The sequence below is a fragment of the Hemitrygon akajei genome, chromosome 1, assembly GCF_048418815.1.
Source record: "Hemitrygon akajei chromosome 1, sHemAka1.3, whole genome shotgun sequence".
NCBI lineage: Eukaryota > Metazoa > Chordata > Chondrichthyes > Myliobatiformes > Dasyatidae > Hemitrygon > Hemitrygon akajei.
The window spans coordinates 212408491-212436221 of NC_133124.1; the positions used below are offsets into that span (position 1 = coordinate 212408491).

Consider the following 27731-nt stretch of genomic DNA (forward strand, 5'->3'; position numbering starts at 1 on the left):
TGGGCTGAAGGGCCTGTTTCTGTGCTGTATAACACTGAGACTCAATAACTCAGTAGACTCTATCATCTTAATATTCCGTTCTCCTCAAAACACATCACAAATTTATTTGAGAGAGAGCTGCTATCATTAGTCTTGGGCCATCATTTTTATTAATTAGCTTCAATTTTTGCCACAGACCAAATTCGTTTCGTCGGTTCTAAATATTTGCTGTGTTCTTTAACTGCCGAGTACGGACTGGAGAGTCAAATTAATATTGCGCTTCTTATAAATTACTGACTTCAGGGAATGCTGATCATCAACAGACATCTCCTGGTGAAAATCTGCTCAATGATTTCTCTGAATTCTCAACCAAAATCCTGATTAGTTGCTGGTCTGTTCTCAGTCCCCAGAGCGTCACATTCGGGTGCTTCCTTCTCCAGAGGGGAGCCTCCACGGTTGGCATCGGCAACTTATCGGTGGTCAAAGGCCAGGGCAAGCCTCTTCCTCAGCCAATCACTGAAAGGCTGGTGCCACGGAGCCACCAGCAGCCCAGACCACGAAGAGTGATCTATAACTAATGTAGTAAATACTGTAGCTACATTTACAGCAGCAAGAAATGAACTTGGATTGTTGGCACGCTAAAGTATTGCACTAACCACTACGCGCAGAAAATCTGACAAGAATGAGTATGGCACAGGCACAACTGAACACAACTGAATTCACCTCAGGAGGCTTTCTGAATGGTGACCAGATAGAAACCAATTTGGAAGTGATCATAATAGTGAAAAAGGCTCTAGTGTTTTCCCGGTGTATATGACGAATAAACTCTTCTTAAAAGCCAGTGGAAACTTGATTGGATGAGAACTAACCAATCAGGAGGGACGGATGTACCACCAGACTACACATGCCCAGGCATCACACCTGATGAAGGTGGCAGAGTTTGTCATCGAAATGTTGGTTAAAATCGATACCTGTGCCCGGATGGAATCCCGAGAAGTTTATTGATCATTATGGTGTTGACAAGGCAAGACTTGCATGATTTGCAAAGGTGGACAAGAAGAAGGTGAACTAAAACTAGCAGGAGAGGATCTGAAGAGAGGCGTGGTCCTGCTAAACTGGGGTAAGAGGTGGGTAGGTGGAAAACTAAATGTGGGTCTTCTGGTGGTGTCCGGACAGAACAATGAAGCATACGGACAGGAATTGGTAGCTCACAGAAGAATTAAAAGTACACGGGGATAAGTGGAACCAATAGCTAAAGAGAAATAGTGGAAAATATTGGCAGTCAAGGTAAAAGTCATTGGGTATATTTAAGGTAGAGATTGATAGGACCTTGATTGGTAAGAGAATTATGGATTAAGGGAGAAAGCTGGAGAATGGGGGTTAAAAAATTCAGCCATGATTGAAAGGCGAATCAAATTCAGTAGCTGAATTCAGCACCTAAATCTTATGGACTTAAGGGAGAACACATGGATGTCACCTGGTTCCAATGGGATGCACCCTAGCTTTTTGTAGGAAGGTGGAAATTGCAGAGGTTATAATTCTCCTGAGGTACATGTGTGTTCATCTACATTGTAGCAATTCTAATGTTGAAGCTTTGTTCAGAAAATAAGGAGAAACTTGGAAGCCAAAACTGGCCTTTTTAATGTAGAGATTTAAGAAACAAAGAAGCAGTTGAAAACGAGCAGACGTTAGGTAAGGATGAGTCATCAGTGCACAGTCTGCATGGGTTTGTTAAGTACAATTTTTAAAAATAATCTGATGGGCAGAGCTACGATGCCGATTAACAGCGACTCCTTCAAACGTATCTGCGGAAACAGCTTACGTTCCACCTTTGATGTCTCACTTTTTCCTTTTCAGGGTGGATGGAGTTCTGTCGGGGACCCTGATCTATAGTTACACTTAGACCTTGGTTCTTTGCGGCGGTGGGACCCTCTCCCAGCGCCTCATGACCAGCTGCTTTTCGAAATCTCAAAGGACACGGCCAAGAAGACGAGCGTGCCTATGGAGAACTGCGGCTTTGTGGCCCTGTGGATGAGCCAACTCTACGCCAGTGCCGTGGACTGAAGTGTAGCGGGAGAAAACGGAACATTGGAAGCAACGGATCGGTTGTCAGGGGCTTTGTACTCGGTGAATTGTGCTCTCTCTCATAGGTGGGGGAAGAGTTTGTTGCCAGTCCTTGAGTCAGAGAACTCGGATAAAAGCGACGTTACAGACTTTATCATCGCAAATTAGTGAGTTGTTTTGTTATGTCTCCCTCCTCAATGAGTGACGCCTCTCTGTCTCTTTATTGGGACCCAAATTGAACCCAAATTGCTGACTGTTGGTACTGTAAAGTGACATGCTAACTACTACACTATCGTGCTGTTGATCAGGGATTGGGTTTCAGGGGAGGTGTCACAGTCAAACTTCCTCCACTCTATCCGCCAAAAGCAGAACTTCCCAATGGCCAAATGTTTTAATTCCCAATTCTGTTCCGACATGTCGGTCCATGGCCTCCTCTTGTGCTAAGATGAGGCCACCCTCAGGGTGGAGGAAGAACACCTTACATTCCATCTACGTAGCCTCCAGTCTGATGGCATGGATATTGATTTCTCCTTCCAGTAATTTCTTTCCCTCCCACTTCCCTCTTCTTCTCTTCCCCACTTTGGCATTTTACCTCTTCTCACCTGCCTATCACATTCCCTGGGTCCCTTCCTCCTTCCCTTTCTCTTCTGGTCCACTCCCCTCTCCTATCAGATTCCTTCCTCTCCAGTGCTTTACCTTTCCAACCCACCTGGTTTCACCTATCACCTCCTAGCTATCCTCTCTTCCCCCCCCCCCCACCTTTTTATTCTGGCATCGTCCCCCTTCCCCTCTTTCACCTATGGTTCACTCTCCTCTCCAGTGCTTTACCTTTTCAACCCACCTGGCTTCGCCTATCAACTTATAACTATCCTCCTTCCATTCCTCTGCACCCCCAATCTTTTTATTCTGGCATCTCCCCCTTCCTTTCCAGTCCTGAGGAAGGGTTTTGGCCTGAAACGTTGACTGTTTATTAATTTCCATAGACGCTACCTGACCTACTGAGTTCCTCCAAAATCTGTGTGTTGCTTTTTCCGTAAGGTTAGGACTTGGAATAAGATATCCACAGATAAATTCAAGACTTGGCTGCAAAAGGAAATTGGATAAATGCTTTAAGAGAAATAGGATACAAGGAAAGAGTAAGACTCAGTGGCACAGCTAGAAATGCCAGAGCCTCAGAGCACCAGTGATCCAGGGTCAATCCTCAACTTGGTTGCTGTCTGGGTGAAGTTTGCACATTCTTCCTGTGACTGTGTGGGTCTTGCCATGTGCTCCAGTTTTCTCCCACATCCCAAAGACATAAAGGCTGCTAGGTCAATTGATACTGTGTGTAAATATGAGGTAGGATTGTGCTGGAGGCAGCCTGCAAGTGTTGCCACGCTTCCGGCAACAACATAGCATGTCACAGCTCACTAAACCTAACCCATACATCTTTGGACTGCGGGAGGAAACCAGAGCACCTGGAGGAGACCCATGTGGTCATGGGGAGAACGTAGAAACTCCTTACAGACAGCGATGGGAGCTGAACACCGATCGGTGATTGCTAGCGGTGTAAAACTATGATACTGTGCCCTAGGTAGAGAGATTTGAGTAGTTAGTAGTAGTAGTCGTAGTAGTTGAGTAATAGAATTCCATTGGTTCTGTAGATAGTCCTGTCCTGTAGTAAGCCTGATAGAAGAGAGGACAACATTAGACCAATTCAGTGCATTGCTGTTCAGGATCAGAATCAGGTCATTGGCATATGCCGTGAAATTTATTAACTTTGCGGCAGCAGTACAATGCAATACATGATAATAGAGAGGAAAAATGTGAAATACAGTAGGTATATGTATATATTAAATAGTAAAATTAAACAAGTAGCAGAAAAATAGAAATAATATAGTAGTGAGGTAGTGTTCATGGGTTCAATGTCCATTCAGAAATCTGATGGCAGAGGGGAAGAAACTGTTCCTGAATTGTTAAGCATGTGCCTTCAGGCTTCTGTACCTCCTACCTGATGGTAGCAATGAGAATAGGGTGTGTCCTGGGTGATGGGGGTCCTTACTGATGGATGCCACCTTTTTGAGGCATCACTCCTTGATGATATCCTGGATACTATAGAGGCTAGTGCCCATGATGGAGCTGACTAAGTTTACAATTCTCTGGAGCTTACTTCAATCCTGCATCATTCCACATCAGTCTGTACTGAGTTCAAAGTAATTTTAATATCAAAGTACATCAATGTCACCCTGAGATTCATTTTCTTGTGGGCATTCACAATAAATACAAAGAAAAGCAATAGAATCAATGAAAACCCGCACACGACAAGACAGTCAAACAAGCAATGTCCAAAAGAAACCAAACAGGTTCGTTGTGGTTGTGGTGTGGGTCCTGAGGCTGAGATCATATCCACTGTAGACCCATTAGAATCTTATAAGAGTTGGATTTCATGGATGAAAGAAAAATGGAGGGCTTGTGGGAGGAAAGGGTTAAATTGATCTTGGAGTAAGTTAAAAGGTTGGCACAACATCATGGGCCGGAGGGTCTGTACTGTGCTGTAGTGTTCTACATTCTATAGTCAGCAAAATTGAAGAGTATGCTTTATAGTCCAACCCCACTGTTGAGTTTAATAAGCCAACCCCACTGTTGGCTTTAATAAGTTCACCATGTCCAGCACCGCCTTCAGGCATCTGAAGGGAAAGTCATCAAACTTGTGGTCTACTGGGCAACGCACTTTTCCACTGTTGCACTTGATTGGTCCTATTCTCTCACGTCTTATCCTCTTGCTCTTCACATACTTGTAGAATGCCTTGGGGTTTTCCTTAACCCTGTCCACCAAGGCCTTCTCATGGCCCCTTCTGGCTCTCCTAATTTCGTTCTTAAGCTCCTTCCTGTTAGCATTATAATCTTCTAGATCTCTATCATTACCTTGTTTTTTGAACCTTTTGTAAGCTCTTCTTTTCTTCTTGACTAGATTTACAACAGCCTTTGTACACCACGGTTCCTGTACCCTACCATCCTTTCCCTATGTCAATGGAATGTACCTATGCAGAACTTCACACAAATATCCCCGGAACAGTTGCCATATTTCTCTGTACATTTCCCTGAGAATATCTGTTGCTGATTTATGCTTTCAAGTTCCTGTCTGCTAGCCTCATATTCCCCTTACTCCAATCAAACACTTTCCTAACTTGTCTGTTCCTATCTCTCTCCAATGCTATGGTAAAGGAGATAGAATTGTGATCACTATTTCCAAAATGCTCTCCCACTGAGAGATCTGACACCTAACCAGGTTCATTTCCCAATACCAGATCAAGTACAGCCTCTCCTCTTGTAGGCTTATCTACATATTGTGTCAAGAAACCTTCTTGAACACATCTAACAAACTCCACCCCATCTAAACCCCTTACTCTAGGGACATGCAAATTGATATTTGGGAAATTAAAATCTCTCACCACAACAACCCTGTTATTATTACACCTTTCCGGAATTTGTCTCCCTATCTGCTCCTCGATGTTCCTGTTACTATTGGGTGGTCTATAAAAAACACCCAGTAGAGTTATTGACCCCTTCCTGTTCCTAACTTCCACCCACAGAGACTCAGTAGACAATCCCTCTATGTTTTCCACCTTTTCTGCAGCCGTGACACTATCTCTGACCAACAGTGCCATGCCCCCACCTCTTTTGCCTCCCTCCCTGTCCTTTCAGAAATATCTAAAGCCTGGCACTCAAAGTTACCATTCCTGCTCCTGAGCCATCCAAGTATCTGTAATGGCCACAACATCGTAGCTCCAAGTACTGGTCCACGCTCTAAGCTCATCTGCTTTGTTCATACTATTCCTTGCATTGAAATAGACACATCTCAAACCATTGGTCTGAGTTCGTCCCTTCTCTGTCACCTGCCTATCTTCCCTCTCGCACTGCCTCCAAGCTTTCTCTGTTTGTGAGCCAACCACCTCTTCCTCCGTCTCTTCAGTTTGGTTCCTACCCCCAAGCAATCCTAGTTTAAACTCTCCCCAATAGCCTTAGCAAACCTCCCTGCCAGGATATTGGTTCCCCTGGGATTCAAGTGCAACCCGTCCTTTCTTGCCCCAAAAGAGGTCCCAATGATCCAAAGATCTTAATCCCAGCCCCCTGCTCCAATTCCTCAGCCACACATTTATCCTCTACCTCACTCTACTCCTATCCTCAGTGTCTTGTAGTACAGACAGTAATCCTGAGATTACTACCTTTGTGGTCCTGCTTCTCAACTTCCTTCCTAACTCCCTGCAGTCTGCTTTCAGGACCTCCTCCCTTTTCCTGCCTACGTTGTGGGTACCAATATGTACCACGACCTTTGGCTGTTCTCCTTCCCACTTCAGGATATCATGGATGTGATCAGAAACACCTGGCACCTGGGAGACAGACTACCATCTGTACTTCTTTCCTGCGTCCACAGAATCGCCTGTCTGACCCCCTAACTACAGGTCCCCTATCACTGCTGCCATCCTCTTCCTTTCCCTACCCTTCTGAGCCACAGGGCCAGACTCTGTGCCAGGGGCACGGCCACTGTTACTTCCCCCATTTAGGCTGTCCCTCCCAACAGTACTTAAGCAGGAGTACTTATTGTTAAGGGGTACAGACACAGGGGTTCTCTCTAGCCTCTGACTCCTGCTCTTCCCTCTCCTAACTGTTACCCACTTATCTGTCTCCCGAGGCCTCAGTGTGACTACCTGTCTATAGCTCTTGTCTATCACCTCCTCACTCTCCCTGACCAGACAGAAGTCATCGAGCTACATCTCCAGTTCCCTAACCCGGTCCCTAAGGAGCTGCAGCTGGATGCACCTGGCGCAGATGTGGCCGTCTGGGAGGCTCGGAGTCTCCCAGACTTCCACATCTGACACCAAGTACAGAACACTGGCCTCACACACATTCTTCCTATTCTACACAGACAACCTACCTCACCTCGGCCCATTATCGCCGAAGCCCCGTTGAGCCAAAGCCTTCCTACTCTGTCTCCCTTTACTGTGTCGCCCGCTCCTCTGGCGCCCACTGTATAAAGCTGTCTCCTTTTAAACTCTTTTCGCTGTTCCCACTGGCTGACGCCCACACGTTTGCGCAGTTGTGCTCCGATCAAACTGCTGAAGAAATGGCTTCATGTGACACTGATCGGGGTTGGGGGGGAGGACAGGGGAGGGCTAAGCAGGTGTTACACCTTGCCGAAGGGTGACCTGCAGGCTGGCAGAGGGAAGAAGCACCTTTCACCTACTTTGGTGGAGATGTATCTCCACCCACCACCCACATGTTAGTTAAGTCCCTAATTAACAGCAGGGGAAAGAAAACACCATCAACTTTGTGGGATCTTGCCTCTGATAACACTGCAGTGTTTACCAAAGAATTCAGATAAAGTCACAAAAGGCTCCACATAATTGCAAGCCATTTATTCCTCCTTACTATGTAATGAGCTGATGAAGACAAGGGATTGAAATATTTGCCAAGGTGGCACATTAGCATTCATTCTTTGTTCTCTTTGCTCTGGTGGATAAGTAATAAGCAAAGGGATGATAATTTAATATTGACTGACAGGAGCCGTGCTTTCAGAACAAAATGCAAGTGAGCTGTTGACTAATTGTAAACTACCCATTGGGGATGTACCATGAAGATCAATATGCTCAGCCACAATTCGCATCTTTAAGGAGTGGTCCTTGGGAAGGCAGCATCCATCATTAAGGCCCCCCCCTCACCCAGGATGTCGGCTGGTGGTGTAGTGGAATCAACTCCGGACTTTGGATCAAGTGGTCCCGGGTTCGAACCTTGCTGGCTCCCTTTAAAGGACAGTTAATCAGTTGCTGCAACACAGGAGATCACAATGGTACAGCACAGCACAATGCAGACCATTCAGCCCACAATGTTGTGCCGACTTATTGGTCTACTCCAAGAGATCTATCTTACCCTTCCCTCCCACATAGCCCTCCATTTCTCTTTCATATCTGCTGCATGATGGCAAAGTTTCTAATGGGTCCATAATCTGATCTCAGCCTCAGGACCCACACCACAACCGCCACCACCTGATTGGTTTCTTTTGGACATTGCTTGTTTGACTGTCTTGGCGTGTGCAGGTTTTCATTGATTCTATTGTTTTCCTTTGTATTTATTGTGAATGCCCACAAGAAAAATGAATCTCAGGGGGACATTTATGTACTTTGATATTAAAATTACTTTGAACTCCGTACAGCTGGTGTGAAACAAAACAGGATTGAAGTAAGCTGCAGAGTTGTAAACTTAATCAGCTCCATCATGGGCACTAGCCTGCTTAGCATCCAAGACATCTTCAAGGAGTGTGCCTCTGAAAAGTGGTGTCCATCATTAAGGGTCTCCATCACCCAGGACGTGCCCTCTTCTCATTGCTACCATCAGGGAAGAGGTGCAGAAGCCTGAAGGCACACACTCAACAATTCAGGAACAACTTCCCTTCTGCCATCCATTTTTAAATGGATATTGAACTCATGACCACTACCTTACAACTTCTTAAAATTTCTGTTTTTGCATTACTTACTTTAAATTAACAATTTAATATACATACATACATACATATTAAACCAGATTCTGTAGGCTACCTGTCTGACTGCATCACAGAGTTCACTATACAGTTTGACTATCACCAGTTTTAACTGGATTTCTGAGGGAGCTCAACATAAAAATGAGCAGTGGATCGCGATACATGCAGATGTTTTAAGCTCCAGATAGCAGGGCTGTACCCCAGGCATCAGGATTAGCACAAAATGAGGAATAGTCACATTGTAATGTGGGCATGCATTAACATTCTTCACTTCTGCAGGGGTTGGGGACAGTAGGCCCAATTAGAAAGTAGGACACAGAAGCGAGCTTTAAATCTTGAGAAAGCACAATTTCATCACTGAACGTTCTGCAACCTCGGCATGGATTATGCGCTCAGTGGCAACTTTATTAGGTACACCTGATCATTAATGCAAAATTCTAATCAGCCAATCATGTGGAGGCAACTCAATGCATAAAAGCCTGCAGACCTAATCAAGAGGTTCAGTTGTTGTTCAGAATGGGGAAGAAATGTGACCTAAGTGACTTTGACCACGGAATGATTGTTGGTGCCAGATGGGGTGGTCTGAGTATCTCAGAATCTGCTGATCCCCTGAGATTTCAGGCACAACATTCTCTAGTGTTTACAGAAAACAGTGTGAAAAACTAAAAAAAAGAGCCAGTGAGCAGCTGTTCTGTGGGTTCAAATGCCTCGCTACTGGAAGCGGTCAGAGGAGAATAATGAGACTGGTTTAAGCTCACAGGAAGGCAAAGTAATTGAAATAACCATGTGTTACAACAGTGGTCTACAGGGGAGCATCTCTGAACACAGAACACATTGAACCTTGAAGTGGATGGACTACAACAACGGAAGACCACACCAGTACACTCCTGGGCCTAATGAGGTGGCCACTGGGTGCAGCCTACACCGACCATGATTGCTGCAGAAACTTCTCACACGTACTACATCCAGGAGTTCAAACCACGAAAATGATGCTGATTATAACATTTTCCTGGATCATCAGTGAACTAATAGTTCCAGGCATTCACGCTGATTGCTGACAGATTTCCTTTGGGAATTTGCACCGGAGCTGTCTGTGACTAGAAGAAAGAGCAACTGGTACAGAACCATGTACTGGAGACGGTGGCTGTGTGAACAGGCAAGGCAGACATGTATTTCCCCCATCAGTCAGACTGAAGAGCACTTGCTGGGTCTAAACCAGATGGAACATTAAATTCACATCAAATTGTGTACAGAAACCAAAATAATGAGATGTATAGAAAGCAACACACACGAAATGCTGGAGGAATTCAGCAGGCCAGGGAGCTTCTATGGAACAGAGTACAGTCAACATTTTGGGCCAAGACTCTTCAGCACGACAGTCTTTAGAGTTTACAGAAAATGATGTGAGAAACAAAAAACGTCCAGTGAGCAGCTGTTCTCTGGGCAAAAATGCCTTGTTGATGAGAGAGGTCAGAGGAGAATGGCCAGACTGGTTCAAGCTGAAGGGTCTTGGCCCGAAACATTGACCCTTTTCCATAGATGCTGCCTGGCCTGCTGAGTACCTCCAGCATTTTGTGTGCGCTGCTTGGATTTCCAGCATCTGCAGATCTTCTCTTGTTTAAGATGGATAGAAAGGTAGGATTTAAAAAAAAGATACAAAGGAGATGTTAGAGTATAAGATATTAGGAGCAGTATTAGGCCATTAGGCCCATTGAGGCTGCTCCACCATCCCATCATGGCTGATTTATTTCAACCTCTTTTTTTCTTTCGTCTTCTCATAACCTTTGACACCCTTACTAATCAAGATCTAATCAGCCTTTGCTTTAAATATACCCAGTGACTTGGTTTTCACAGCCAGCTGTGGCAATTAATTCCACAGATTCACCACTCTCTAGCCAGAAAAATTCCTCCTCATCTCTGTTCTAAAGGGATGCCCTTCCAATCTGAGGGAATTGCTCTCTGGTCTTAGACTACTGGAAACACCATCTCCACGTCCACTCTATGCCTTTCAAAGTTCGACAAAGGATGGTTTGTCTGAAAAGAAAAGCTGGACAGGCCAAGTCTGTATCTGATGGGAGTTTAAAAGGGTGAGTGGGGACCTCTCACTTAATATCAGCAAGACCAAGGAGCTGATTATAGACTTCAGGAGAAGGAAACCAGAGATCCATGAGCCACTCCTCATCAGAAGATCAGGGATGGAGAGGGTGAGCAAATTTAAATTCCTCAGTGTTACTATTTTGGAGGACCTGTCCTGGGCCCAGCGCATAAATGCAATTACCAAGAAAGCACGGCAATGCCTCTACTTTGTTATGAGTTTGCCAATGTTCAACATGATACCTAAAACTCTGACAAACTTCTGTAGATGAGTAGTGAGAGTATATTGTCTGGCTGCATCACAGCCTGGAATGGAAATACCAATATCACTGAATGGGAAATCCTACAAAAAATAGTATATGTGGCCCAGTACATCAAGGATGAAGCCCTCCCAACCACTGAGCATATATACATGAAACACTGTTGCAGGAAAGCCATCAGGAAGAAGGTACAGGAGCCTCAGGACTCACACCACCGGGTTTAAGAACAATTGCTACCCCTCAACTTCAGGCTCTCGAACCAAGGGGAGTAACTTCACTCAACTTTATTTACCTCGTCATTGAAATATTCCCAAAAAAATGGACTCACTTTCACTGCAACCTCAGAGGAAGTGCAGTGCAGGTAAATGGTAAAATGCCAGATCATAATGAGGTAGACAGTGAGATCAAGAATCCATCCAATAATACTAGCAAATCATTCAACAATATGCCAATAATGGGGCAGAAGATGTGTCCCAGGCCTTCATAACAGAAGGGCACATTAATAAAATATTTTCTTCTGAAATATAATACCATAAGTAACTACCATAATCGGAAATAAAGAGACTCCTCCGATGTAACAGTTAATTTTCAGTGGGATTTATGTCGTTAGCAGTATTGCAGAATTGGCATGTTACTGAAAAATACAACTTTACTGCTTTGGTCTCCCATACAAAGCTACTACAGACCTTTGCACCTTAACAAGGCTTTCTCAGCCTGGAAGAATTTCTTACCCACCGAAATTCTTTCAGTTATTTAGCTGCCACATTACAGGGGAAAATAGGATATACGTGTTCCTAGAAAACAGTTCAAATCATGATTCTCCATCGTCTCCGTGCACTCAATGGCCACTTTATTAGGTACACCCATATGCCTACTCATTAAAACAAATATCTAATTAGCCAATCATGTGCCAGCAACTCAATGCCTAAAAGCATAGAGACACGGTCAAGAGTTTCAGTTATTGTTCAGACCAAACATCGGAATGAGGAAGAAATATGACTTTGACTGTGGAACGATTGTTGGTGCCAGACAGGGTTGTTTGAGGTTTTTAGAAACTGCATAACAGTCTCTAGAGTTTATAGAGAATGGTGCGAAGAACAAGCAAAACATCCAGTGAGCAGCAGTTTTGTGTGAAAAATACCTTGTTAATGAGAGAGGTCGGAAGAGAATAGGCTGACTGGTTCAAGCTGACAGGAAGGTGACAGTAGCTTAAATAACCACACATTACAACAGTGCTGTGCAGAAGAGCATCTCTGAATACACAACACATCGAACCTTGAAGCGGTTGGACTATGGCAGCAGAGGGCCATAAGTACACTCTCAGTGGCCAATTAATTTTGTACAAGAGGTATCTGATAAAGTGGCCCCTGAGTGTATGTGTCTGTATTAATCCCACTGCCTTCTGTCCCCACATCGTTGAAATGATTCTCCGTTGGGCATTGATCTACCATCCTTTTGCAGACTCTGATTGACTCATCACCACCCCTACAGGCAATGATACACCATGACATGTCCTTCGAAGCCCCAGGGTAAACATCTCATCAGGAAACTTCAATCTTGCCAGCCGCAGAGCAGTAGACAGAACAGACCTTGGTGTAAATTAGAAAAAGTTGCAGCTGGCGGCTGAGGAAGCCCAGCCATTATCATGGTATAATTTTAACATAAGTTTTGTAATAAAACCTGTGAGCAACAATTACACATCATTCTTCTGGACACAAAGCATTAAGTTCCACTTTTCAAAGGAGATTTACCTACTCAATAACATTTATTTAACATCCCTTAGTTCGGTTGCTTTTATTTCATCTCTTTTTCACAATAACTAATAAAGTCAGCTTAGCCTGCAAAAGCATGGTGAACTCTCTCGACACAGTCTTATTCCAAAAAAAAAATGTGAGCAATTTCCTCCATTTCGCCACAGGTAATTTTAATGTTTTATTCAATGTGCTACTCAAGATGTCAAACTTTCTGTCAGAGATAGTTTGAGCTTAAGTATACCTTGTATATCATGCATGTGATCATATATCACTAGCTTGTAAAGCATGACATTGAATCTTATCTCCCCTCACTGACTTCATTTTTTTGTTCAGTGATAGTGTCTCACAGGCTGCTGCTGCCAGAAACCACAAGGGAACTACATCAAGACATAAAATACATTGGAAGTAGTTTTGAATGTTTACTCATCCAGAGGAATCACATAGAACTATGTGGAAATATATTTGTAACCCTGAAGACTTTATGAATTCATAACCTTTGTAAAATGAAATGTGACAAAATGGAACCTGTGTGATCCCAGAGTGCTCTGCTGGTTTGTTCCAAGTGTTTTAGCTTGCAAGTAGGGTGTGTTTTATATCAGGATGTATCATTATGGATGTTAGTGCCTTGTCAACAGAGAAAAACAGGGCACAGTTGTCATGGGCAGAGAAGCCTCAAAAGAGAAATTGACTAATTGAAAGAACAGATGCACAGATCCAGATAAGGAAGGAATGCCATTATGGGATGGAACAAACTCAAAGTCATGAAGTTGATGAATTATTGATCTCTGTAAAAGTCCAAAAATGGTTTGTTCTAAGCTACTTTCCAACAACTTAACATATGGAGGTAGACATTCCCTTGCAAGTAATAAATGCACATATAATTTGATCCACTCTGAACTTGTTGCAGTTTGTTACTGTATATTAGAAGACCTAGTTGAACTGTACATAACAACTGCAGCACAGAAACAGGCCCTTCAGCCCATACAAAATGCTGGTGGAACACAGCAGGCCAGGCAGCATCTATAGGAGAAGCACTGTCGACGTTTCGGGCCGACACCCACTACTTTCAAATCTCTTACTATCTTTCCTTTCAGTTAGTCCTGATGAAGGGTCTCGGCCTGAAATGTCGACAGTGCTTCTCCTTATAGATGCTGCCTGGCCTGCTGTGTTCCACCAGCATTTTGTGTGTGTTGTTTGAATTTCCAGCATCTGCAGATTTCCTCGTGTTTGCCCTTCAGCCCATGTTGCCCTGGTCTTCTGCCTCGTCCCATCTACCTACAGCTGGATCACGTTACATTCTCATCCATGTAACTATCCAAACTGCTTTTAATTTTTACAACCGAACTCACACCTAGCAGTTCCACTGGCAGCTTGTTCCACACTCACACCATCCTCTCAGTGAACAAGATCTCCCTCAGGCTCTACTGCCCATTATGCTGCTGGTGCTTAGGGCAGCAAAGAAGATCCTCCATCTCTGGTGGTGTTCAGGGCTTCGTTCCTTCCTTCTTCCTGCCTGTAGCGTGGTTTTCACAACTGTCAGTCATGCAAGTCCTGGGTGGAGACTCAGGAATAGCATTGTATTCAGATGGAGGATGATTCCTCATTGCTGTTTCCATAACAAATTTGTTTTACCAGTTGGGGTAATTCGATCTGAGCTGAATCCCCAAACCTGGAGGATCAGTGGACGAGTCTTAACCTGGCCTTTACATGAGACCCAAGGTAGACTGGGAGACCACCTCAACAATCACCAGAAAAAGCGGAATCTCCCAGTGGCCACCAATTTCAATTCTACTTCCCATCCCCATCCCAACATGTCAGTCCATGGCCACGATGAGACCACATCCAGGCTAGAAGAGCAACACCTTATATTCCGTCTAGGTAGCCTCCAACATGAACATCCATTTCTTGAAACTTCTGGTAATTGCTCCCCCCCATTCCCATTTCCCTCTCTCACTGAATCTCTTCACCTACTCATCACCTCCCTCTGGTGTTTCTCCCTCTTCCCTTTCTTCCACAGCCTTCTGTCTTCTCCTATCAGATTCCCATTCTCCAGCCCTTTATCTCTTTTACCAACTGACTTCCCAGCTCTTTACTTCACCCCTCCCCCTTTCGCAGTTTCACCTCTCATCTTCTTCCTTGTTCTTTTCCATCTCTTCCCCCAGCTTCTTACTCTGACTTCTCATCTCCTTTATCCAGTCCTAATGAAGGGTCATGGCCCAAAACATTGTAGGTTCACTCTTTTTCATAGATGCTGCCCGGCCTGCTGAGGTCCTCTAGTATTTTGTGTGTGTTATCTACATTTTAACCTGTTTGGCATGGGTGACCCTACCAAGAGCCAAAGCATAAAGCCCTGACTCCAGCCAACATAGCTCCCCAGGTCACTGAGGCACGCAAGCCTCATAACTATGTCAAGGTTGTGGTCCTCCTTAGATTCCCTTTAAATCTTTCTCCTTTCCCCCTACACCCATGATCTCTAGGTCGAATCTCACCAAGCCACAGTGGAAACAGCCTGCCTGCATTCATTCTGTCCATACCCCTCATAATTTTGTATACCCTTATCAAATCTCCTCTCTTTCTCCTATGCTCCAGGGGAAAATGTTCTAACCTATTCAACCTTTCCCTATAACTCAGATCCTCAGCTCCCAGCAACATCCTTGTAATTTTTTTTCTGTCTTCTCTCAAACTTATTGATATCTTCCCTGTAGGTAGGTGACCAGAACTGCACACAATATTCCAACGTCAGCTTTACCAACATCTTGTATAACTTCATCATAATGTATCAACTTCTGTACTACATGTCTTGATTTATGAAGGCCAATGTGTCACAGGGATGGTGGGGGTGGAGATGCATTTCTACCAAAGGAAGTGTGGGTTTTCCTTCCCGCTGCTAGCCGGCAAGGTGCAGCACCAAATTAGCCCCGATTGTGTAAAGCCATGGAGGCAAGTGGTGAATTGTCGAATGAGCAGTGGTTATGTGACCACTGACACCAGGCATACAATCTCTGAAGAATATTGATAATGGCTGGGGTCACCCATTTTGTAAAGACACTGTCCAGGAGAAGGCAATGGCAAACTACTTCCGTAGAAAGATTTCCCAAGAACAATCATGGTCATCGAAAGACCACGATCGCCCATGTCATATGACACGGCATATAATGAACGAACAAATGAATGTACCTGTGATGTCACTTATTCCCAGGTCCCTTTGCTCTTGCCCTACCATTCGCTGTGTCAGTCACTGTGAGACATACAAGATCCTGAGTGGTCTTGACAATATAATGTGGAGAGAACATTTGGAATTAGAATGGGAACTGGAAATGGTTTATTGCTTTGACATGTAGTGAGCTACAGTGAAAATCTCATCTTGCATACTGTTCATACAGATCAACTCATTACATAGTGCACTGAGGTAGAACAAGCTAAAATATTAACACAATGCAGAACAATGTGTACCAGCCACAGGGAAATTAAAATGCAGGTAGACAATGAGGAGAAAGATCATAATGAGGTAGATTGTGAGATCAAGAGTCTATCTTATCATGGAACTATTCAATACTCTTGAAACAATGGGGTAAGAAGCTGTCATTGAGCCTGGTCATATCTGCTATCAGGCTTTTGTACCTTCTGCCCATTCAGACAGGAGGGGAGAAGAGAGAATGTCCAGGGTGGTGGGGGTCTTTGAATTTGCTGCCTGGGTTACTGAGGCAGTGAGAAGTACAGAGTCCATGGTAGGGTGGAGGGGGGCTGGACGGTGAAGTGCTGAGCTGTGTTCACAACTCTCTGCAGTTTATTGCGGTCAATGCAGAACAGTTGCCATACCAAGCCGCTTCCTCTTGAGGGAGGTTCTAGATCTAGGAGTCACTAGGAGTCTAAAAATGAATTGAAATGTAGAGAAGGTGAAAATTTTACTCTTGGTGCACATTGGAACTTGCTCCTCAATAGGTAATGGAAGCCAAGCCTTTTGAAGACTTGGTATTGGTAATTGGCTTATCACTGTCTGTACATCACTGAGATACAGGGTAAAACTTTTATTTGCATGTCATCCAGATGGAACGTTACATGCTGTACATAAATATATCAAGGTAGTATAAAAAACAAAATGTAGATTATAATGCTGGAGCCATAGAAGAAGTGCAAAGCAGGAGGGCAAATGAAGTGCCACCACGATGAGGTGGATCGGGACACCATCTTTAGCTCTGTGACAATTTGCTCCAAAGTGTGATGAACTGAGGCAGAGGCTGTGGTCCTGCTCCGCGCTTCGTGTCTCTGGACTCACTTTTGTTCTGAACGCTGTTGCTTGCTGTTATTGTTTGCACAATTTGTGGGTTTTTTTCCCCCTCTCTGCGCATTGGGTATTTGTTGGTCTCTTTTTAATGGGTTCTTCTGGGTTTCTTGTTTTGTGGCTGCCTATATGGAGATAAATCTCAATGTTGTATAATTTATACATACTTTGATAATAAATGTACTTTGAACTTTAGCATGAGAGAGGACCGTTCAAGAGTCTGATAACATTAATATAGAAACTATTCTTGACCCTGTTGGTAGGTGTCTCAAGCTCTTGTTCCTTCTGCCTGATGGGACAGGGGAAGAGAGAATGACTGGAGAGGGAGGGGTAGATAGATACAATATGTACAGGGGTGGAAGTTTATCAAAGGTAGATAGAGTTGGGGGATCACAATGTAGAATGTAGAGTTGGGGGCCACAATCAGATCAGCCATGTTCTTAGTAAATGTTGGGCCAGACTCGATCAGATTCAGGTTTAATATCACTGGCATATGTTGTAAAATTTGTTGTTATGCGGCAGCAGTACATTGCAATACATAATAATAAAAACTGTGAATTACATTGAGAAGCCTCCTCATCCTTCCTATAATGTGGTGACCGGAACTGAACACAGTACTTCAAGTGTGGTCTAACTGGAGCTTTATAGAGCTGCACCATTACCTTGTGACTCTTGAACTCAATCCATTGATGCTGACATCCTTGGGTCTGGTGGATTCTGGTGGTCCAAGTCAGAAACACTCTTACCTATTTTGCAACTAGCACGTGCATTCGGGTTCTGACTTGAAATCTGCTTTATTGCAGACTGTTCTGAACAACATGAGGTACAATTGTGCTTGGGCCTAACTGGGTTGAGTCTTTTATCATAGCTCGGGTAATACAGTAGTGCAGTGGTTAGCACGATGCTTTACTGGCGACCCGGGTTCAATTCTCGCTGCTACCTGTAAGGAGTATGTATGCTCTCCCCATGACTACGTGGGTCTTCCTTCAGGTTCTCTGGTTTCTTTCCACAGTCCAAAGCGTACCGATTGATAGGTTAGTTGGTCATTGTCAATTGTCTTGTGATTAGGCTGGGATTAAATCAGGGAATTGCTGGGCGGTATGGCTCGAAGGACCCATTAGGCTTATCTCGTGTTGCATCTTAATAAATAAAAAATAAGTAACTCTCACGATCCCCTGGTGCTGTTGGCCCTGTAAGTGCTGCAGCAAACCAAAGAGGGACAAAATCAGCTCGAGCCATTCTAGCGTGATAGAGGGAAGGGACTATCCTCAAAGTTTGCACGGCTTGATCTTCCTTTTGGGCTGGCATTGAACATTGAAAGGCCTAGATAGTGTGGGTGTGGAGAGGATGTATCCTAAGACAGGAGAGCACAGCCTCAGAATAAAAGGGTGTCCCTTTAGAACAGAGTTGAGGAGAAATTTCTTTAGTCAGAGCATGGCAAGTCTGTGCAATTCAATGCCACAAACAGCTGTACAGGCATACACAATGGCTGTGAAATCATTGGGTATGTTTAAAGCGGAGGTTGAAAACTTCTTATTTAGTAAGGATATCAAAGGTTAAGACGAGAAGGCACGAGAATGGGGTTGAGAAGGGTAATAAATCAGCCACGATGGAACAGCAGAACAGACTCTAAGGGCTGAATGGCCTAACTCTGTTCCTGTGCCTTATAATGTTATGGCATGAGTTCTCAAAAAGTGGAGTTTACTGAGATTATTGAGGACTCGTCAGGTCTCTGTGGGAAGTACAATTATGTGGACAAAAGCCAAAAAGACATTACAGTGAAAAGATAAAAATCTACTTTAGCTTATGAGCTGCCTCAGGATTAATGTTAACAGGAAGCAATGCTGTCAAAGAATGTTGCAGAATCACTTGTAGGATATTGGAATATCTGTTATGCTAATTGGACATCTTATACACTGACAGAGATGTCATTATGGGTACTATATTTATTACTGCTATCATGTATGGGTGCGTTTATTACCAAAGCAAGGAAAGCCACTGCATTCAGTTCTGCAGAAGGTTATAAAGCCACACGCACCACTTAAATCTAATGCAAAAAGAACTACTGTGGGTTCCAGTTAATTGCGCCATTGGGGCAGCAGGTTATTTGAAACAACTCTCAAAGAACAAAAGAACAAAATCACTAAAATAGCTGGGATTCCCTTCATTTATTTGGGACATTATGCCTCTTAATTGGGACAGGGGACTGTTGCCAAACAGATATCAGCTGTGTGCACATTGTGTGGCTGTTAGACACTACACCATGTTTAGAGTGATTAGTTTTAAGTTGCGCTAGTTGGCTGTGTTTGTGTTCAAAATGCAGTGATTTTTGTCACTTATAGTTGCTGAGAAATGAACAGTACGACAACTCAGAAATGTCTTGCTTGGTTTCAAGCATTTAGGCTTGGAGACGTCAGGAACAGCTGTCAGAGATTACAGAGCGAACAGTTTTTAAATAGCGTTAATTGCATGTGCATGTTTTACGTTATCCACTTGGGCCAATGGATGTTGATTCAAAAAGCAGCGATTTTTGATTAATCTTGTTTTTTTTAAATTTTGACTTTATGCAGGAAGGAAATGAAGTAAGTGCATTGTGCTAATTTTGATCATTTACAGTCAATCAAAAGAACACTGCAGATGAATTCCTCTGTTAATAACTATTAGGAACTAATACATAGTTTTATAGTACTGTGGAAGCATTGATAGTGTTCTAATTTGTTCTGTATTTCGTTTAAATTCATAATTTGTTACTCAGTTAAAGGCTAGTTTGCCTTTGTTATGCCTTTTAACTATTTCCATGAAACTTCGGCTAATTGGGGCAGTTGCTTAATTGGCTCAAAATGTGGCCTAATTAACCAGAGCCCCCTGTAGATAATACACAATCTGTCCAAAGATTCCAAGTATATTAATTAATCAAAGTATGTATGCAGTATTCAACCCTGAGAGTCATCTTCCCACAGAGAGCCATGAAACAAAGAAACATCATGGAACCCATTCAAAGAAAAACATCCAGCACCCAATGTGCAGAAAAAAGTCATGCAAATGGTAAAACATCAAACCACAAAGTCACTGAAATAGTCTATGAATATTAAGTTCAGCTCAGTTCAGTGTAATTTAGTGCTGTGTCGTTCGTTAACTGCACGCTGCACAGCCAGTCTGCCCCAATACAAATTGCACAAGATAGCAATTTCAAAAGAAGTAACCAGATACACATCATAACATGAACTTCAGAGTCCAACCTATAAGCAGCATCAATTAAACCTTGCCCAAGACCCAAGACTCTGGCATAATTGAGCCAGAAAGAGAGAGAGACTGTTCAAACACAGGCAGATGGCTGCATTCACTTGTCTTTGAGAAGAGCTGAACTGGCTTATATTCCAAAAGTTCAGAGGTAGTGAAGCCAAGTGAATAAATGACTGTGAAACAAAGCAAGCTTTAAATAGCTGTACACAAAACTAATGTCAGCCGGGATGAAAGTAATTGAAACTACTGGCTCTATGACATATTGTCAGTGGCCACTTCATTAGGTACACCTGTACACGTGCTCGTTAATGCAAATATCAAATCAGCCAATCATTTGGCAGCAACTCAATGCATAAAAAGCATGCAGACATGGTCAAAAGGTTCAGTTGTTGTTGGGGGAGGGCAGGTTTTGGGGTCAATGTTCTTGTTGCGTTTTTGTTATTTTTTTGTGCAGGGGAGGGAGATTTGGGGACCAATGTTCTTGTTGCGTTTTGTGTGGGAGGAGGGGGTTTGTGGGGTTGTTGATGATCGTGTTGCTGTTTTTTTTTGTGCAGGACGAATGGGGTTTGCTGTTTCTCTTTGCACTGATTTGCATAGTTTGTTTTGTGGCTACCTGGAAAAGAAGAGTCTCAGAGTTATACACCATATAATACTTTCATAATAAAATGAACCTTAGAACCTTTAGGTTTCAATGAGATTCCCCCTCCCACCATTCTTCTAAGATCTAATGAGTACAGGCTCAGATTTAATCAGTCCTGATGAAGGATCTTGGCCTGAAACATTGACTGTTTACTCTTTTCTATTGATGCTGCCTGAGCTGCTGATTTCTTCCTGCACTTTGTGTGGGTTGCTTTGGATTTCCAGCATCTGCAGAATTCCTCGTGGTCCAGATTTATATTGATTTTCTGAGTAATATTTATTCAATGAAGAGAGTGATGCATTAGCCTGCAGTAAAATGAGCTGAATGACTTCATTAGTTTATTTCCTTGTCATCCTGTCTGCCCTTTCCATCTTTGCTAATAACCTAGCAGTATGACTGTTGGATCATTCTTTAGTTTTAAGAGAACTGACTATGAACAAATGCTCAGTGCACACTCTTCAGGGCAAATAATCTACTCAACGTCATGTCCATTGAGGCAGGTTATCAAATACCAGCACACATCACTAGGAGTGAAAAGGCAGGAGGAACCCTGAAGGCTGAATGCCATCAGCTATACAAAACAGCTATATTGCATTTCGATGATGATGGATGAACCTTATTGCATAGAAACTCTCTTTCAAGCTATGCACTGCTAATTCAGCCTGCAGAACACTTCATTTAGCCAAGGAGCCTGCCCAAAAGAAAACTTCTTAAGACCTCGGATTTTGTTCAGGTATCTTAATAGCCCTAAATTGAACTCTGCTTCCATTGCCAAATTCCCCACCATCTTCAGGACAGAGATTGGAAAGATTTCTCATGTCTTTGAATGTCAGAAATGTAGAGTCAGAAACTGTTGAGCACATCGTAAAGGAAGACAAACTAATCTTCATTAGAGCTTTTAGTTGTCTTAGAACATACCAAAGTGTTACAGCCAAATACACACGAATATAGAATAATGTTTAAGAGCAAACATCCACAAGCAGCAAGATGGCAATTTTCTTTTGAGTACTGTTGAACAAGACAAGGCATTAACTGTATCTGGGACTGAAGGGAGAACATTCTATCTTTCATTGATATAGAGCAGGGGTTCCCAACCTTTCTTATGCCATGGATCAATACCATTAAGCGGGGCGGGGGGGGGGTGTTCTGTGGACCCCATGTTTGGAAGCCTTGATATAGAGACAAGATATTTTGCAAATCCACCTGGGTGGATTTCCGGATCCAATAGCAGAGTGTTGCCTCGTTGATGCAATGAAGATGTTCCTGCTCAAGTCTTGTGAGCCTTCTGAGTCATCAGCAAGAGTGGTGACCATCATGCCATGATGACAAGTGTGTTCTAACACAGCCAGCTTACAATCCTACACTATGTATAAGAAATTGCTCTTTCTAAGTTACATATTCTGGGATACACAAACTATTAATCCCATATTAAATGGGAACAAGCATCTCATTGGTATTCATTTATTGAGATCCAGCATGGAATAGGCCCTTCCAGCCCTTTGAGCCATGGCGCCCAGCAATCCCCTGACTTAACCCTAGCTTAATCACAGAACAATTTACAATGACCAATGAACCTACAAACCCATACGTCTTTGGAAGGTGGAGGAAACCCACGCAGTCATGGGGACAACGTACAAACTCCTTACAGGCAGTGCCGGGAATTGAACCCAGGTTGACTGTACCGTAAAGCGCTGTACTAACCACTGCTCTACCATGCCGCCTCGTGTTATTGTAAAACAACAGCCCATAAAACAACCTTGCCAACATCAAGCATAGCGGTTAACACAATGCTTTACAATACAGGCATAGCGGTTCAATTCCCGTCGTAGTCTGTAAGAAGTTTTCATGTTCCCCCCGTGACCGTGTGGGTTGCTGGGGGGTGCAGAGGAGGGCCCATTCTGTGCTGTATCTCAATAAACAAATATCCAGAAACTTGGATGATGCTTGTTCAGTTAATCACACACAAATTGGGATTCCATGAAGTTTAATTTGCTGGTTGAATTGGTTGTAAGGAATGCATTCATTTCCAGAGGACTAGAATAGAAATATAAACACAAGGATGACATGCTGAGGCTTTATGAGGTATTGGTCAGACCACACTTGGGAGTATTGCGAGCAGTTTAGATCCCCATATCTATAAAACAATGCATTAGAGAGCGTCCACAGGAGGTTAATGAATTTGATGCTAGGAATTAAAAGGTTAACATATAAGGAGTGTTTGATGGCTCTTAGCATGTATTCACTGTAGAATGAAGCAGGACCTCAATCAAACCTGCCAAATATTAAAAAGGTCTAGATAGAGTGGACATGCAGAATACGCTTCCAGTAGTGGGAGAGTTCAAGGACCAGAGGGCACAGCTCAGAATAGAAGAATAAGCCTTTACAGTAGAGATGAGGAGGAATTTCTTAAGCTAGAGCATGGTCAGTCTGTGGAATTCGATGCCGCACATGGCTGTGGAGGCCAAGTCATTGGTTATATTTAAAGCACAGGTTGATAGGTTCTTGATTTGTAAGGGCATCACAGGTTTTGTGGAGAAGGCAGGAGAACGGGTTAACAGGGAAAATAAATCAGCCATGATCAAATGGTGGGGCAGACTTGATGGGCTGAATGGCCTAATACTGCTCCTATGTCTTCAGCGGAGGATGCACAATTCAGATATTGTGAACTACACATCGGTGGCCTATCTGACACATCTATGCACTGCTGCATGACTGATGTTGGTAATTTTCTCACTGAAAGAATGTGGTGAGACAGAGAATTGAAAATGCGATAATCGAAGCCACTGGCAATGTGGAGATGAATCTTTGTTCAGGTATGTGCATAAGATGCAACTCCAGTGTGCAGTTCAAAGTGCATTCATTATCAAGGTATGTGTACTATATACAGCCTTGAGATTCATCTACTTATAAACAGCCACAAAACAAAGAAACCCTATAGAACCTATTAAAAAAAAAGACCATCAACACCCAACATGCCCAAATCAACATGCAAACATTTAAAAAGTAAACAAATAACACACAGAACTAAAGTTCACGAAAGTGAGTCCACAGCCATGAAGCCAGTTCATCACTACGGCTAGTCCAGGAGCCCGCTAGTTGTAGGCCACAGCCTCAGATCAGCGCAGAGACGAGTAAACTTCGAGGAGCAGCGAGCTGAACACCAGCCCGACCCTTGCCTCAGGCCCCAACACGCTGACTTTTCAATCTGGCCCGGCATTTAAATTGGTCAATCATCGGCTTGTTCCTCATTCTTGTACCCAAGGCCCTGCCACTTGAATTCGGCCCCAAGTCTGCTTCGGTATATGGCCAAACATAGGCCCGTTCCTCTCTCTTGGGCTTGGGCCCTGCCGCCTGCACCCAACCTTTTCAATTATTGGAATAATTTGGTAGTATTATTCCTATATTATGTCAAAGTAGCTCACAGAGAGGACAAGGAGTATCTTGGGTGGACCTACAAGGGTGACGGCCTAGCAGATCATGTGGGGTGAACCAGGGCAGAGCCTCAGGGCTACTAACCCAGGAATGTACAACTAGCTGGAAGGAGAGTAAACTGTGTAGGGGAATGTGGTAGCAGGGGGCGGATATTAGTCCGGAAGCAGAAGGATGATCTGGACTGGATTGTCAAAAGGGGTGCAGACGTTGCAGTGTGGAGCGCAAGCAGAACCGAAAGGGAAGGGGCAGGGGACCAGCAGGGATGCAGATCTTGTAGTGTGAACTAGTGGCTAGAATATACAGTGATGAAGGGCCACTCATACAGGATAGAGCAACAGGCTAAGAAGGCAGAGCGAACCTTGTGGACTTCAGTTCCAGTTTGCCGTCTCACTGTATTTCATTAGGAGATATAACCACTGCCCTGCCTTTTTTGTAGCTGCAATGTTATGTGGGGTCCAGGATAAATCCTCAGAGCTGTTGACAGCCAGGAACTTGAAATTGCTCACCCTTTCCACTTCTGATCGCTCAATGAGGACTGGTGTGTGTTCCCAACCACTCTATCTTACTCAGTGAGGACTGAGTGAGATCAAATGGCTGGTTGAATGGTTTTGAAAAATAATCTTGGACTCAACATCAGTAAGAACTAAGAACTTACTGAATTGAATTGACTTTATTTCTTACATCCTTCACATATACGAGGAGTAAAAATCTTTATGTTACGTCTCTGTCTAAATGTGCAATGTGCAATCATAGTCATTTATAATAAGTAGAACAGTCAATGTAATACAGAGTACACACAAATCAGCGTGAGTTCATCAGTCTGATGGCCTGGTGGAAGAAGCTGTCCCGGAGCCTGTTGGTCCTGGCTTTTATACTGCGGTATTGTTTCCCGGATGATAGCAGCTGGAATAGATTGTGGTAGGGGTGACTTGGGTCCCCAGTGATCCTACGGGCCCTTTTTACACACCTGTCCTTGTAAATGTCCTGAATCATGGGAAGTTCACAACTACAGATGCACTGTGCTGCCCGCACCACTCTCTGCAGAGTCCTGCGATTAGGAGAGGTACAGTTCCCATAACAGGCAGTGATGCAGCCAGTCAGGATGCTCTCAATTGTGCCCCTGTAGAAAGTTCTTAGGATTTGGGGGCCCATACCAAACTTCCTCAACTGTCTGAGGAGGAAGAGGCGCTGTTGTGAGGGCCTCAGTAAAGCTGTTTACCCTCTGAACCCCAGATCCATTGATGTCAATAGGGGTTAGCCCGTCTCCATTCCTCCTGTAATCCACAACCAGCTCTATGTTTTTGCGACATTGAGGGGGAGGTTGTTTTCTTGACACCACTGTGTCAGAGAGATGACTTGTTCCCTGTAGGCCACCTTGTTATTGTTTGAGATAAGGCCAATCGATGTAGTGTCGTCGGCTATTTTAATTAGCAGATTGGAGCTGTGGGTGGCGACACAGTCATGGGTATACAGGGAGTAAAAGAGGGGACTCAGTATGCAGCCTTGAGGGGCCCCTGTATTGAGAGTCAGAGGGTGGACTTGAGGAAGGGGATGTCGAGGGAGTATGCACCGATCCTCATCAAGAGGTCAGCTGTGGAAAGGATGAGCAGTTTCAAGTTTGTGGGCATCAACATCTCAGAAGATCCATCCTGGACCCAACATATTAATGCAATCACAAGGAAGGCATGCCAGTGGCTATAGTTCATTAGGAGTTTGTAGAGATTTAGTACATCACCAAAGGCTCGAGAAATTTCCACAGATATACTGTGGAGAGCATCAGCATCTGGCATGGAGGCTCCAATGCAAAGGATTATAAGAGGCTACTAACTCAGCCAGCTCCATCACAGGCACAACCCTCGACAAAATCAAGGATGTCTTCAAAAGGTGATTCCTCAAGAAGGTGGTATCTATCATTTAGGACCATCGCAACGAGGCCGTGCCCTCGTCTCAATGCTACCATCAGGGAGGAGCGCACAGGAGCCTAAAGATGAACACTTGACATTTCAGGAACAGCTTCTTCCCTTTTACCATTCACAGTATTGTGGTGCTCCAGGGGGAGGGTATGGTCAATGGCCTGCCCCAGATTTCCTAATTACCAGCGCTATTTATTGTTCTTGTGGTAAAATGCTTCTGTGGAATTATGGTAGGATGTTCAAGTTCATTTAGTGTTACATTTTTGCATGTGTTTGAGGTTCTCCCTGACCATAACCAGGGTGTGTGATAATTACCACCCCTCTCTGTATGTGACTGATTCTCTCCCTGTGTCATAGCGCCTGGTCTGGTTTTGTGTGTATCGCAATAAAAACAGCTGCTGAGTTAACCACGCTTTTCTCGTCTGTCATCATGGACCAAATGCTTGCCACAGTATGTTAGAGGGACCTGCCCCTCTCTAACATCCTGGGATTCCCTACAACTTGTAAAGTGATTGTGTGTGTGTGTGTGTGTGTGTGTGTGTGTGTGTGTGTGTGTGTGTGTGTGTGTGTGTGTGTGTGTGTGTGTGTGTGTGTGTGTGTGTGTGTGTGTGTGTGTGTGTGTGTGTGTGTGTGTGTGTGTTTTTTTTGTTAAGAAGGGAGAGGGCGATTTGTCAACTTCAGTGTACTGGAAATATCCCTCTTCTGAATGAACAAGATGTGAGTTTTATTTTAATAACTAATTTTAATCTATCTGGAAATCAAAAGTAACAAAAAAAATTTTTTTTTTTATACCCTGCCTGGTGATTCTTTTAATTAAATTTTTGGACAGCCCATGAACACTACCTCCACGCGAAGGCCGAAGGCCACGCGAGATGAGGAATGCTACCTTCAAAAATGCACAGCTTTCAAAGCCCAGACAGGAAGTGGTATCACTCCAAGCAGATTACAAGTGACTCTTCCTTTATATACACAGCTTTAATTAAATACTTATTGATTAGCCTGTGCTCAGCATCAGTGCACCCATAGATCTAAAATCCACATTTCACGAAATATGCTCGTGGCTTTTCAAGCTAGAGTCACAAAGCAATGAATCTGAAATGAAATCGAAGCCCCGATTTGAACAAACAGACTTTTACCTTTGTCGGTAGAATCTCAGATGGTGCTCGAGGAGGCATACAGCAGCCACAGCAACATCCTTACACTCAGAATCAGTAATACCAATGAACCGATTGTGTACTTCAGGACGGGGAGGTCAAAGGAACACACACCAATCCTCATTGAGGGATAAAGGGTGAGCAGTTTCAAGTTTCTGGGTGCTAACATCTCTGAAGATCTATTCTGAGCTCAACATATCGATGCAATTATGAAGAAGGCACATATGTTCCTAATATTAAACCTGATTCTGATTCTGCCAATGTTAAATTTCACTTAGCACTATGCAAGTTTGTTCTGGTTTCATAACTGCAATTTTCACACCCTTAGCTTCAGCTCATCTGTTGAGGTGATCTTCCCCAATTTCATATTTTATACATTTTGGACGGGTGACAGGGCGGAGA

The 27731-nt window shown here is 43.7% G+C and overlaps 1 protein-coding gene across 4 annotated transcripts in view; it reads right to left on the minus strand.

Annotated features, from left to right (window-relative positions):
- LOC140735263 (tetraspanin-15-like) overlaps positions 1-27731 on the minus strand; it is a 240030-nt gene that overhangs the window by 18642 nt on the left and 193657 nt on the right. The window contains exon 8 of one of the 4 annotated variants that reach the window (XM_073060138.1): positions 16628-17072. The exons of the other annotated variants lie outside the window; for them this stretch is intronic. Within the exon in view, the coding sequence (XP_072916239.1) occupies positions 16938-17072 (135 nt within the window). The 3' untranslated portion in view covers positions 16628-16937. Of the gene's footprint in view, positions 1-16627; positions 17073-27731 lie in introns of those variants that run through there. 4 annotated transcript variants of the gene reach the window in all.